The 12,570-nt window shown below is 34.8% G+C and overlaps 1 protein-coding gene across 1 annotated transcript in view; it reads right to left on the minus strand.

Moving 5' to 3' along the window:
* The window catches only part of LOC148282256 (tyrosine-protein kinase-like otk), a 70,565-nt gene extending 58,467 nt beyond the window's left edge, over positions 1–12,098 (minus strand). The window contains exons 1-2 of the mRNA XM_088225369.1: positions 11,807–12,098; positions 1,505–1,612 (exon numbers count right to left, since the gene is read on the minus strand). Coding sequence (XP_088081495.1) covers positions 1,505–1,612; positions 11,807–11,855 — 157 coding nt within the window. The 5' untranslated portion in view covers positions 11,856–12,098. The remainder of the gene's footprint in view (positions 1–1,504; positions 1,613–11,806) is intronic.
* Positions 12,099–12,570: the final 472 nt, after the last annotated feature.

The raw sequence follows: 12,570 nt of genomic DNA on the forward strand, positions 1-12,570 counted from the left end.
GGATTAATAATGTTTTTTATTGTTATTATTATGCCGATCACTGGACTACGCAGTTTTTATCAGGTCATGGTAAATTTAATCAAAAATTATTTGTTTTTAGTATTGTTGGCTCCCCTTCGTGCTGCTGCGGATATCTTGTCTTGTCCCTTTCCCCTTCTCTATGATTACCGAATGGAGCTTCTCGCTACTATCCGTGGCCCTGTTATAGGTCCTGTCGGATATACAGATCTGGTGGCTTCTAAAAAAAATTCGAGGCTTTTAAAAAGTTTTGTAATCATTTCGGCGAATTGATCATGTCCAATCAATTTAATCCCAGTCAGTGAAGAATTCACTTCCCTCTCTTCTCAATCCAATGAAGTACATATTATGTACTTCTGGATTACTTTCTTTCAGCAAAAAGATGCTAAGGCTACCAGATTTCAGAGAGCTCCTTCGGGCAGCTTTTCTCGTTTGACAACGAGCAAATTTTCCGTGTATGTGGGCACCCCCAAGGAGACCTATGTCCTCAGATGCGGTGAGCGGTATGTGGTGGGCAGTGGCGAGCCGTGATTTATTTTATAGGTAATCTATTAAAAATGTTCATTAATTTGCACTACATATAAGTACTTACATAACATGTAAGTAATGTAATTATAAATGACTATTTTTTTGTAATTCTGTGAAAATCAACTCAAATAACAATTATTATTAACCACGCGATAAACGTAGTTTTATTCTACACTATTTTAATACAATACTTGCATAAAAGTTTATTAACAAATACCACAATGATATTCCGCAGATATTTCCATTATGATCTGTCATTGACAGTACTGTCAAGACTTGAGCACTGGCCGATTTCTTTTAAAATGAATAATGACTAAAACGGCCACTGCGAACGCCACCTGTCCTATGTGATACATAATATGTCAACGGTATCCCATCAAAGAAAAATAGTCCTTCGGAAATAATGTTCGAAATACTAGTTTCCAAATAGAGAATCTTCTAAAAATATTTGTAATCTGCAAGTTTGTTTTTGTACTAAAAAAGCCGTCTTGGGTTAAAGACGAAAAATACAGTGTACTTTTTTGTATGGAAGAATAAGCTGAGGTAATCGGCTAGTTTCATCGTTCAGTAAGAATGGGCTGGGCGCGCTTCATAGATATTTTTTTGTAGAAAGATTTTATTCCCATAAACATGGTTACTATAATTTATTATTATTTAAAGTCAAATATAATGGTAAGCTGTGCATAATCGCATACTTTGACGATTCGCCCCTGGTGGTGGGCAAGCTGTTATTATTATGTTAACTTTGTTTAATAGCTAATCTTAGGCATTTTTCACATTTTGTAAAATGTTTCCCTCGGCACGGGACACCCCAGTGAGGGAACATTTTTCTGTATAAAAAAAAAGAATACAATGTAAAAGTATAAATAAATAAATATGAAAGTTTAGGCATTTACAGGGCTTATAACTTGTCATTTAAGACCAGTACAATTCTTGCTTCGTAAATATTTTTTCCTACCATTTCTTCCCGATGTGATTTTCACGGACCGCACTGATTTCTGGCCAACGGTGACGTCAGAAGTAGCGGCCGCCTTGGTGTCCGCGGGCAAAAGATCGCACCTGACGGCTGAAACAAAAAGCATTTAATATAATATAAGCGTACATGATTTGCTTATAATGTATTCCTCACTGGGAATCTTTTTTGTTGAAAGGACGGCGTTTTCAAATGGCAAAATCGTATCATTACCTTTCTTTTTATCAGACTGCCTGCGATGGCAGACAGTTTATTTTTCTGTCACTCTCTCGCAAATGTCTCTTCTGGACCGTATAATGTGAAAACCATAGAATCAAGAATAGTCAAGAAGCCACATACGCGCATCAAAAAGAAGGCGACTAAACTACTCTTAAAGGAGTAGTTTTACGTTTTGACCCATTAGTTTCTTTGTAGACGTCGTCTAGTACGCAACTCCCAATTTGAATTCAACTATGTCGTGCTGTGTCGTTTAAAAGTGTAGAAATGCTGCTGGGATAAAAAAATAAACAGGATGGGATCACATTTTATGTGTAAGTAGCAAATGCATCACTCAAAAAAAGTATTACTTTTCAAATGGTCAAAGAAAACAAAATGGACATTTTGTTAGTGTTGCCAAGGTGGGTTGGTCCATTTTTTACACTACTTTTTATTACTAAGAACATTGGTTTTAATTGATTAAGTGGAATTGTGGTTTATGTTTTTCTCATCTAATGAGACTACTAACGAAAATTGGACCTCTCGGATTAAACAACGCCGTGGTGGACATTTGACACTTTATTTTTAAAACATCAAATATTATTTACGTGACATTAAAAGTATCCTTTTTATGTAAAATAAAATTTGTTTTATTTTTTAAGTTTAAAGTTCATTGATTCATTTACACTTTAAATATATAAAATTGGGCACTATTCGTGGTTTTTGGATAGTCCTAACTCCCATAAGAAACAATTTATCAAAAAAGCAAAACGATAGAGACACGCTAATGGTAAATATCTATAGTATGTATAATAAAAAAAACATTGCTCTAGTGCCATTATCTAGTAAGAAAATACGGGAATAAGTTTGTATAAAGAAAAGTCAGACCGCGTTTCCTCTTGAAATAAAACATTATTAAGTGTAACGTACGCGTTACCACGATGAAAGTTTCGCCGGTTCGTCACCCGCGTCTGCCGCAGTCAAGCTTCCCGGCGTAAGTGGGAAGCCGCCCTCCCAGACAGAGCCAAAGACAAAGTCGGAAGGTAGGAGCACAGCTGCGCCGACCGCAAGTCAACCTCAATAGCCCTGAAAAGGACTTTCCACCCGGTCCAAGTGGTGCAGAGAGGCGAAGGCAGTCAGCAGGCAGAGCGGAGCGAAGAGCGAAGTGCAGGAAGGCGAACAGGGCGGAGAACGGAATAAAACACGTGTGAACTGTTCAGAGTTAAGCTCGGGTTTCCTAGGACAGCGGTGGCCGTATTTTAACGGCCGTAGTGAACATTAATGCGATTGACAGCCGTCGTAACGGTGACTAGAGAGTGGTTTCCTATAAAAATGGTGTTGATAACACCGTTAAAAAATAAAACCACTCTCTAGTCACCACGACGACGGCTGTCCACCGCATCACCGTTCACTACGGCCGTTAAAACACGGGCACCGCTGTCCTAGGAAACCCTAGCTTTAGGAACTCAACTGATTTAATATTTCCAATTGACCGCCTTATAAAGCGGTGCGCGTCGGGCTCCGTGAGTCGGCCATCCCACCCGCGCCGGCTGCCTCGGAGTGGTGGGGGTAATCTTTCCCCGCCACTCGCTACATGCCGCCGGCCGCAGGTGGCGTAAATACGGGCGCTCAATGCCCGTACGGGCCATTTCGTCGGCAGCCGCGACGCGCGCAACATGACATTTACATAATATATTTTTATACATTTTATTCATTTTAACCTAGCTATTTTTCCCCGGTAATACTGAGGCCAGGCTCGAAAGTGACCATTTTATCTTTATTGAGAGCCCAGCCATCAGTTCTATACATTTACCGGGGATCCTTTCTAGTTATTGTATTATTTTAAATTATTCGACTTTTACGCGTCCGGAACATTAAGTATACTTAAAAAAACTTTGATAGCTGCTATCATTCTAATCAAGCTATATTTTAAGGACTATAGGTACCTACTTAAATTCAAAATTTGAATTTTATCAATTTTTATTTTTGGAATTTAATCATTAACAAGTACCTAGGTATCTACTAATCAATGAAGTCTTTTCCCAAGCTAATAGCAGGCAAGCCAACGTTCAGAAGGACAACGTCTGTCGGGTCCGCTAGTATCTTATGAATTTTGAAACTCGCGTAATACCTATAAAGGATTACATAAAAAAAATTAAAAAATGTAAATAGGGGCTAGATTTCTTACTGTCCATGCGCTCTGTAGCTGCAAGAATTGTTCCTATCTAACTTCTAATTTTATAAATTTGCTTTTTATTTCGTTTTTAAAATATCACTTAAACTCTAAACTTCATTGTCAAATAAAATTTTTAAAAAATTAAATGTAAATGAGGGCCTTAATTTCTTACTGTCCATGCGCTCTGTAGCTGCAAGACGTGCTGTTATCTAGCTCCTATATATCATAATTGGAGACGAGGAACTAGAATCCCAACCGTCCATGCGCTCTGTAGCTGCAAGACGCGCTGGGATATTTATTGTACAGTGCCCATGAGGTGATTTTCACAAAAATGGCGCTATACAAATTATCCAAACATAATATAATATGTATATATATTGTATTTTATTTTGTTTGTGATTATGCGAGTGTTACTAGTAATTTGTTGCGAGTGTTACTAGTAAAATGAAATAAATAAATAAATTACACAAAATTGAAGGGCGTACGGGTATTTTCTTTGTGCGGAATCCTTCTATCAACTAATCTTGGTTTTACCATAATATGAGACATGACTCACAGTCGTATTTCTTAGAATTTTCCTTAACCGTTTTCCGACGAAAAAATGGGGTTCGTTTGCCACTATTGGGTGCCTTAAATCTTACACCTAAATAGGATTTCGTTTTTTCCCTCTTTGATTGGTGTGCCGTAACAACTGAGTACTTAGAAACATATAATATTGGGAACATAAAAATATAATATTATATCAAATCAGAGACATATACCCGTATGCAGAGACAAAACTTAAGGTGAGGAAAGTTCATTCTAATTTCAAATGCAGAGAATAACCCGAAGGTGAAGGCAATAGAATGTACTTTCCTCACCTTAATTTGACAAAACTTTGAGTGAGGAAAGTTCTTTCTAATTTCAAATTCAGAGAATAACCCGAAGGTGAAGACAATATAATGTACTTTCCTCACCTTAAGGTTTTTGACAAAACTTAAGGTGAGGAAAGTTCATTCTAATTTCAAATGTAGAGAATAACCCGAAGGTGAAAACAATAGAATGTACTTTCCTCATCTTAAGGTTTGACAAAACTTAAGGTGAGGAAAGTTCATTCTAATTTCAAATGCAGAGAATAACCCGAAGGTGAAGACAATAGAATGTACTTTCCTCACCTTAAGGTTTGTCTCTGCATACGGGTAATACACACAGACACAATTTAATATTGCTTATATCGGGATGATTAAAATCAATTATAAATTATATCAAATTCTTAATATTCAAAGCATTGACTTTGTGTTCAAACATTTTACTAAATGTTATTGAATATTTGTATGTAACCACTTACCGACTTTTCTATGTCTATCGGTTTCGTCTGGACACTAATTAAATCAACATGCAAAACCCACTATACACCTTCACCATAGTTGTTTCACAAAAATATAAAACTAACACGACATACATTTTAATAAGCACATGCACTGATTAGGACAAACATGCACTGATTAAATTGTGAAAATATTCTGTGTTGTTTGAGAAATAGTGAAAAAAAGATAGAGGGGATGGAGGGAGGGGGTGAGCTTAATAGGCTTAGGGTGACCATTACAGTGGAACGTCGTATAACGGACTATATTGAAAGGTTGTTTGATTATTGATCAAAGGAACATTATTTTTTAAAGCTTTACTTTTTTACGGCGTCGAAACGTGGACACTCACCCAAAACACTTCAAAAAAGATCGAAGCCTTTGAAATGTGGTGCTACAGGAGGATATTAAAAATCTCCTGGGTGGATGGAGTCCGAAACGATGATGTTCTCCGACGGATGGAAAAAGATAAAGAGGTACTGAAGACCACAAAGAAAAGAAAACTTGAGTACTTTGGGCATGTGATGAGAGTCTTTCTACAAGGATTGAAGGGAGACGCAGTGCAGGTAGAAGGCGCATCTCTTGGCTTAAGAACTTGCGCGACTGGTTCCATTGCAGCACTCAGTCCTTGTTCAGGGCAGCTGCCAATAAAGTAGGAATCGCAATGATGATTTCCAACCTCCATCGGGGAGAGAAACCATAAGAAGAAGAAAAGTCAGCAAGTGGTTATATACAAATATTTAATAACATTAAGTATATCAAATTCAATTATAAACACCTCTCTCCCGCTTCCACTCCCACTAAGTCAAATATATACCATTGTGTCTTTCTACTTTCTTTAATAATAATTTTCTATGCATTTATGTGTCCTTAAAAATACCCATTAGGCGTATATATAAATAAATAAATAATGAAAATACAACATCACATAAGGAACACAAAAACATAATATTATAAAATCATCATTCCATTTCCGCACCTAATGGTGCATAGGGCACTGCATTGGTAAACCGATCGCAGCGTGTCTTGATCATTTTTGTCACATGAAATTAAGATGATCAGCCTTACGCTTCAGGTGCCAGTCCAGGTACTATGAATTGATATAGTGTAAAAACACATTTTTAAAATTAATATTTTATGTCAACCATGTCGGGAATCGAACCCAAGAACTCTTGCATGGTAGACAAATGCACGAGGCCGACTATTATATTTTATCAAGGGCATAAAAAAAATATAAATATCATTTTCTGGGATTAAAAATATACTCGTAATAATATATCATATCAGAAATATAAAATAATAATAAATCGGGTCGTGGTCCTGTGGGTAGTGTCTCGGACTCACGGACCAAAGGTCCGTCGTTCGAATCCTACTCTACCCCAACTTGATTCCCATTTTCTAATAGTGAGTTATTTACAACTCGTTGAAAATGGCCTTCAAAATTAAATATTTGGGTAAATCATAAGACCGCAAATATTTATTTTTATAAAAAAAAAATAAGGAACGATTTTCAGGAATATAAAAATAATGTATTGTATCAAGAGGTCTAGGGTTCAATTCCCGACATGGTTGATATGAAATATTTATTTAAAATTGTGTTTTTACACTAGAATATTTCAAAGTTCTCGGATTGACACCTGAAGCGTAAGACTGACCATCTTACCACCATGCAACAAAAATTATCAAGATACGCTGCGATTAATGTTTTATTTATTAAATTTATTATGTAAAATTTTTAATTACTTTTGTAAAATATTAAATTACTTTTGTAAAATATTGAAATACTTTTGTGAAACACGAATTACATTACTTTGTAAAATATCAAATTACTTTTGTAAATATCAAATTTATTATATAAAAGATTAAGTTGGTTATGCAAAAAAAAATACTTATGTAAAATATTGAATTTAGTAAGTAAAATATAAAAATAAAAAAAGTAATATATTTAATTTACTGTGCAAAAGATCAAATTAACTATGCAAGAGATTAAATTGATAACGTAAAATATTTAAATAATTTTTATGTAAAAGATTAAGTTACTTGTGTGATATATTAAATTAACAATGAAAAGTATTAAATTAATTATTTAAAATATTTTACTCACCATTTTAAAAATAAAATAGCGTCATGAAATTAATTACGTAAAAGATTTAAAGAATAATGTAAAATATTAAGTTAATTATGTAAAATAATTAATTGATTATGTACAATATGTTTTGCGAATAATCCAACGTTTTGTAAACATACAATTCTATAATGGCACGAATGTAAATATCTTTGTACGGTATACTATTTTATATTGTATAAATAAAATATGGTATGTTAGAACCAAGTTAGCGTAAATACATTTGAGTCGTCTATTTCAATAGACGACTCAACCGTTTATTTTTAAACAACATTATTATTACAATATTTGCTTCCATTTGTTGATTTTAGTGAAGTTAAAGAGCTGAAACCTTTATTGTTGTGAAGAGATTCATCTGACTGAATTATTTCACATACTAGGCAACGCCTGAAAACAATTTTACAATTTTCAAACTTCTTCTTGGACCGGATGGTTTCATTACAATATTTGAGTTTGTCCAAATGTTCGTAAACAAAAGACTGGATTTCAACCCCTCGGGAATCATTAAGATTAACAAATTATAACAGTTTTCAGGCGTAGCCTAGTATGTGAAATAATTCAGTCAGATGAATTTCTTCACAACAATAAAGGTTTCAGCTCTTTAACTTCACTAAAATCAACAAATGGAAGAGTTGGAGAAATATGGATGTTCAAACATAGGCAAAATGGTAAATGTTACACAGTATAAAGTGTTAAGTGGCCACTTAAACCATCCAATGACAGGTCATAAGCCCTGTAAATGCCTAGACTTCAATATTCCCTTATTTAAGGTATTCTCCATCCCTGTTGTAATTTGTTAACATTATTATTATTAAAATTCAAAGCAGTGGTTCTGAACCTTTTTGAAGTCAGGGAGCACTTTTAATCATAAGGAAAATTTGCGTACACCAAAACTAAAGACTCAAAAAACATACAGAGATAACTTTTATTAAAAATAAAACTGATTATTTTATTACAGACAAGTTAAAAAATACATGAATACTCCAACGAAACTTTTTGCGGCTTAAATTATTTAATGTGACATCTGAGCTTGCGGCTTTCAGCGATATTAGGCCTAATATTTGATATGGCTACTCTCTTTTCTTCATCCAAATTGCTAAGTCTTTCGCGTTTCTTCGTTTAAATATTGGTTAATGTCGAGAAACCTAGCTCCCACAAATATGAGGCTGAAAATTGTAATAAATTTTTCGGTGCCCTTGTGCCTTGAACAAAGCCCGAAATTCGTCCAGAGTTATTTTTGAGAATTTTATTTTTGGAGTACGAACTGTTGAGAGTAATTTATTGTTCTTCTTGGAGTTTCGCGGAGCACCGGTTAAGAACCACTTCTAGTTGGTAAGTCGTCTTGAAATGGGTAACAAATCCAACTGAATGGAATATTTTATTTTATTTAACAAATTCACGGACAATGTCCAATTTAACAAATTATGTAACGAAAAACAATAATAATACAGTAACAAATAATAAAAGGAATACCACAAAGAAAAGCAAAGACAAGTTAATAGATTAGACAGGCGTTATGGAATCCAGGTTCATTCTACAAATATACAGTCAATTTATTGGGAATTTCTTCAGCCTATTTGTAAAAAATCTCAATTTACAATCGAAATAATTTAGATCTTGATTTTCATTTACAAATCTAATCATTCTGTGTAGAGGCGCATGGAAACCAAAATTAGTCTCATGATGACCGAAGAACAGAATTAATTTCATTATTTCTGAGTCTACGTGAAGGAAATTAAGAGATATTTAGATTTGTAAGAGGCGTTAGATTTGTAAGCACTCTGACATTTCATGAACACATAGAGACAATCAGTGGTGATGCATTGAAGATGTTAGGATTTGTTCTGCGTACTGCCAGGGTTTTCGAAAATACCCGCGTACTGAGAACTCTTTACAACTCCTTGGTGCGAAGTAGACTCGAGAGTGGCTCGATGATTTGGGGGCCACATGAACTGAAGTACTCTCTTATGATAGAGAAAATCCAAAAGAAGTTTCTGAGATATCTCTACATGAGAGAGTGCGGGTATTATCCTTGGCTCTACCCGACCGAGTTTCTCCAGGGTATGCTCGGCTACAACAGTTTAGAGACTAGAAGGAATGTGTATTTGACCACACATTTTTATCGATTGTTGCGCGGTATGATCGATAATTCTGAAATTATGATGAGCATTGGTTTGTATGTTCCTGATAATTACCTAAGACAGCGTCAGCATAGATTGTTTCATATTCCGATATTCAGGACCAACCTGCCTATGGTTATGCCTGTTGGAAGGGCTACTGCTATGCTGAACAACATCGCTCTGGATATTGATCTGTTCCATGTATCCGAAGGGGTTTTCCGGAGCAGGATTCTTCGACTACTTTGACATGAGTCTCTTTCGTGTATTTTTTTTTCTTTTTTATAATTGTACGTATTGAATTTATTTTTGTAATGTATATGTTATATTTAAAATAAATAAATTGAAATTGAATAAATAAATATTAAGAGTATCTTAAACGGAGTCAATGTTAAAAATCTCAAGTCTACAAAAACGTAGAAATAACATTGACTCCATATTTTTGTTTAATTTGCTGAATGGCTTAATTGATGTACCATCGTTATTGGAACAAGTGGCATTCAATGTTCCGATCCGCCGGTTGCGAAATAATAATGTGCTGTTCCTCGATCAACACAGCACAAACTATGGCTCGCATGCACCAATGTCCCGGTTGTGTCGTATTGTAAACTCGAGACAAGATCTGGACTTTTTGGGTGAAAGTCTTTATAGATTTAAAAAATCACTAAGATAGACCGGAGCTTGTCTTGAGGTAGTAATTTTATTTTATTTATTGTCTTAGCTTTAATTTTATTTCGTTGTATTTTAGTTTTTAAGTGCCTGTATTTATTATAAGAAATTGTATTTACCAGCGTTAAAATGGACTGCATAAGTCCGTCAAATAAGCATGCAAATGAAATCTGCATTAAATCGACGTTGTGAGAGACTGGATATTTTCAGGAAAAGTTCCATGTCGGTATGGTTATAGTGATCTCTTGTGATTCCTAGTTGTCACTTCCTATTTTTTTAAATTCATGTATGCAGTAGCAAGGCCCAATCAATATTCGCTCGCGACCCATAGTTTGAGAAACCATGTCTTATCTTAATAATAATAATAATGTTTAGATAATTTATATAGCGCCATTTTTGTGAAAATCACCTAAAGGGCGCTGTACAATAAATAAATATCCCAACACGTCTTGCAGCTACAGAGCGCATGGACGGTTGGGATTCTAGTTCCTCGTCTCCAATTATGTTATATTACAATTATGATATATATGAGTAAGATAACAGAACGTCTTGCAGCTACAGAGCGCATGGACAATAAGAAATCTAGCCCCTATTTACATTTTTATTTTTAATTTTTTTATTTGACAATGGAGTTTAGAGTTACAGTTATATTTTAAAAACGAAATAAAAAGCAAATTTATAAAATTAGAAGTTGGATAACAACAAGTCTTGCAGCTACTGAAGCGCATGGACGGTTGAAATTCTAGACCCCATTTACTAAATTTAGATATTTGATAGTTGATAACATTTACATAATATGATAAAAATAATATGATAGCTAACATCACAAAAACTCTTGCAGCTTCTCAAAACGCATTGACAAATGGAATTTCAACAACATAAGAATGATTTTAAAAAGTTAATAATATAAAATAATTTTAAAAAACGCAATAATAATACATCGAGGAAAGAACTAGTAAGTATGGCAATTAAGTGAACCTGTAACAGCACAAAAAGTAATATATAAAAAACTAAACAAAGATAGCATTTATTAACTTATTATTAAGGTTAACAAGACAATAGACGATACTCAAACTCATCCCTGTTTTATTTTGGTGTGCAGTAAACAGGATCTATTGTAACAGATGGTCGAAATACGCTGCCCTATGCACCACTGGGCGCTAAAGGGGAATGGTAAATTAATAAATAAATATAAAATTTACGATTCTCCATAGTCATATTTACATGTTAAAACTTGCACATGCGGCCGTAATTAAAATCAAACAGGAATTCCTGCCGACAAACAGGTTTGAAGTTTGAACTGAATTTATTTTTGCAAAAATATCACAAAGCGCCGCCGACGCATTCCGAATGTGCAAGTTCTGGAAAACATTAACGTTTAAATATAAACATTCCCACTCACAGATGCTTATTAAAAGTCTAGAGCGTCGGTGAACGCTCAGAAGATTCTGTTTGTGTTCCGTACAGAAAGATAAACAAAAACTTGAATCTAGAATCGACAGGAAGCGACGCTTGCGTGTTGATTTGAATAATAATACGCACCTTTCGTACAATGCGTGCACTGGAGATACACAAACAAACTATAAATAACTTGTAATTAAAACAAAAGTGCCCCCGCCGGCAAAAACAAAGAAAAAACGGCCAGACACGACCCAGACTTACATGTGAAAAAAATCAGCAGAGCGCAGGCAACGCAAGCTTTCGCGATCATTTTCACTGTCACTTTTCTGTCCAATATTGTATTAAATCACTTTTCAAACATCACCAAACTGCGTAGCGTTTGTTTCAATAAGTTTTTGTGAGCATGTCCCGGAGTTGCGAGGCCAACTGCAGTCAACTGTCAAGCGAACCAGACGAAAAGCGACAAAAAGCGTCCATCGTAAACAAGGATGCCGGCGATATTAATTCGGAAATGTTCGACCGGCGGGATTCGGGATTGTTCGGAAATGTCTGGAAATGTCATAAACAAAGCTGGTGTTGCCATAGTATACAAAAAATGAAAATAAGGACATTTAATAGTATTATTATTTACTATCAAAGTATCAGAAATAAAGTTTTTTTTTATTATTTTGAAAATATGTTTACGCATCTATTTGATAATTTATTATTAATTATGCATTATCTACTCTAGGTGCACAAATGTTGAGATCCGTACGGTTAACATAAGGCTGAGTAAGCATTATCGATATATTCACGGAGTTATTCGTTGGTTTGGAAGCGAGAAAGATCGAAAACGAATTGGCGTGATCAAATTCAACAAATGCCTAAATAATAATTGGCGCGCGAGCATGAGAAGATATATAAATGCAGAGGAAGCGAAATCTGTGTGCAAAGACAGAGTGATATGACATTTGATCATTTCTGCCTTCCCCGCGTGGGAACGGCTTAATGGTTTTTTTGTTTGTTGTGAAGTAATTGGGTACCTT

The sequence above is a fragment of the Micrasema longulum genome, unplaced genomic scaffold, assembly GCF_059751315.1.
Source record: "Micrasema longulum isolate JH-2025_06_02 unplaced genomic scaffold, ASM5975131v1 h1tg000348l, whole genome shotgun sequence".
Lineage (NCBI taxonomy): Eukaryota > Metazoa > Arthropoda > Insecta > Trichoptera > Brachycentridae > Micrasema > Micrasema longulum.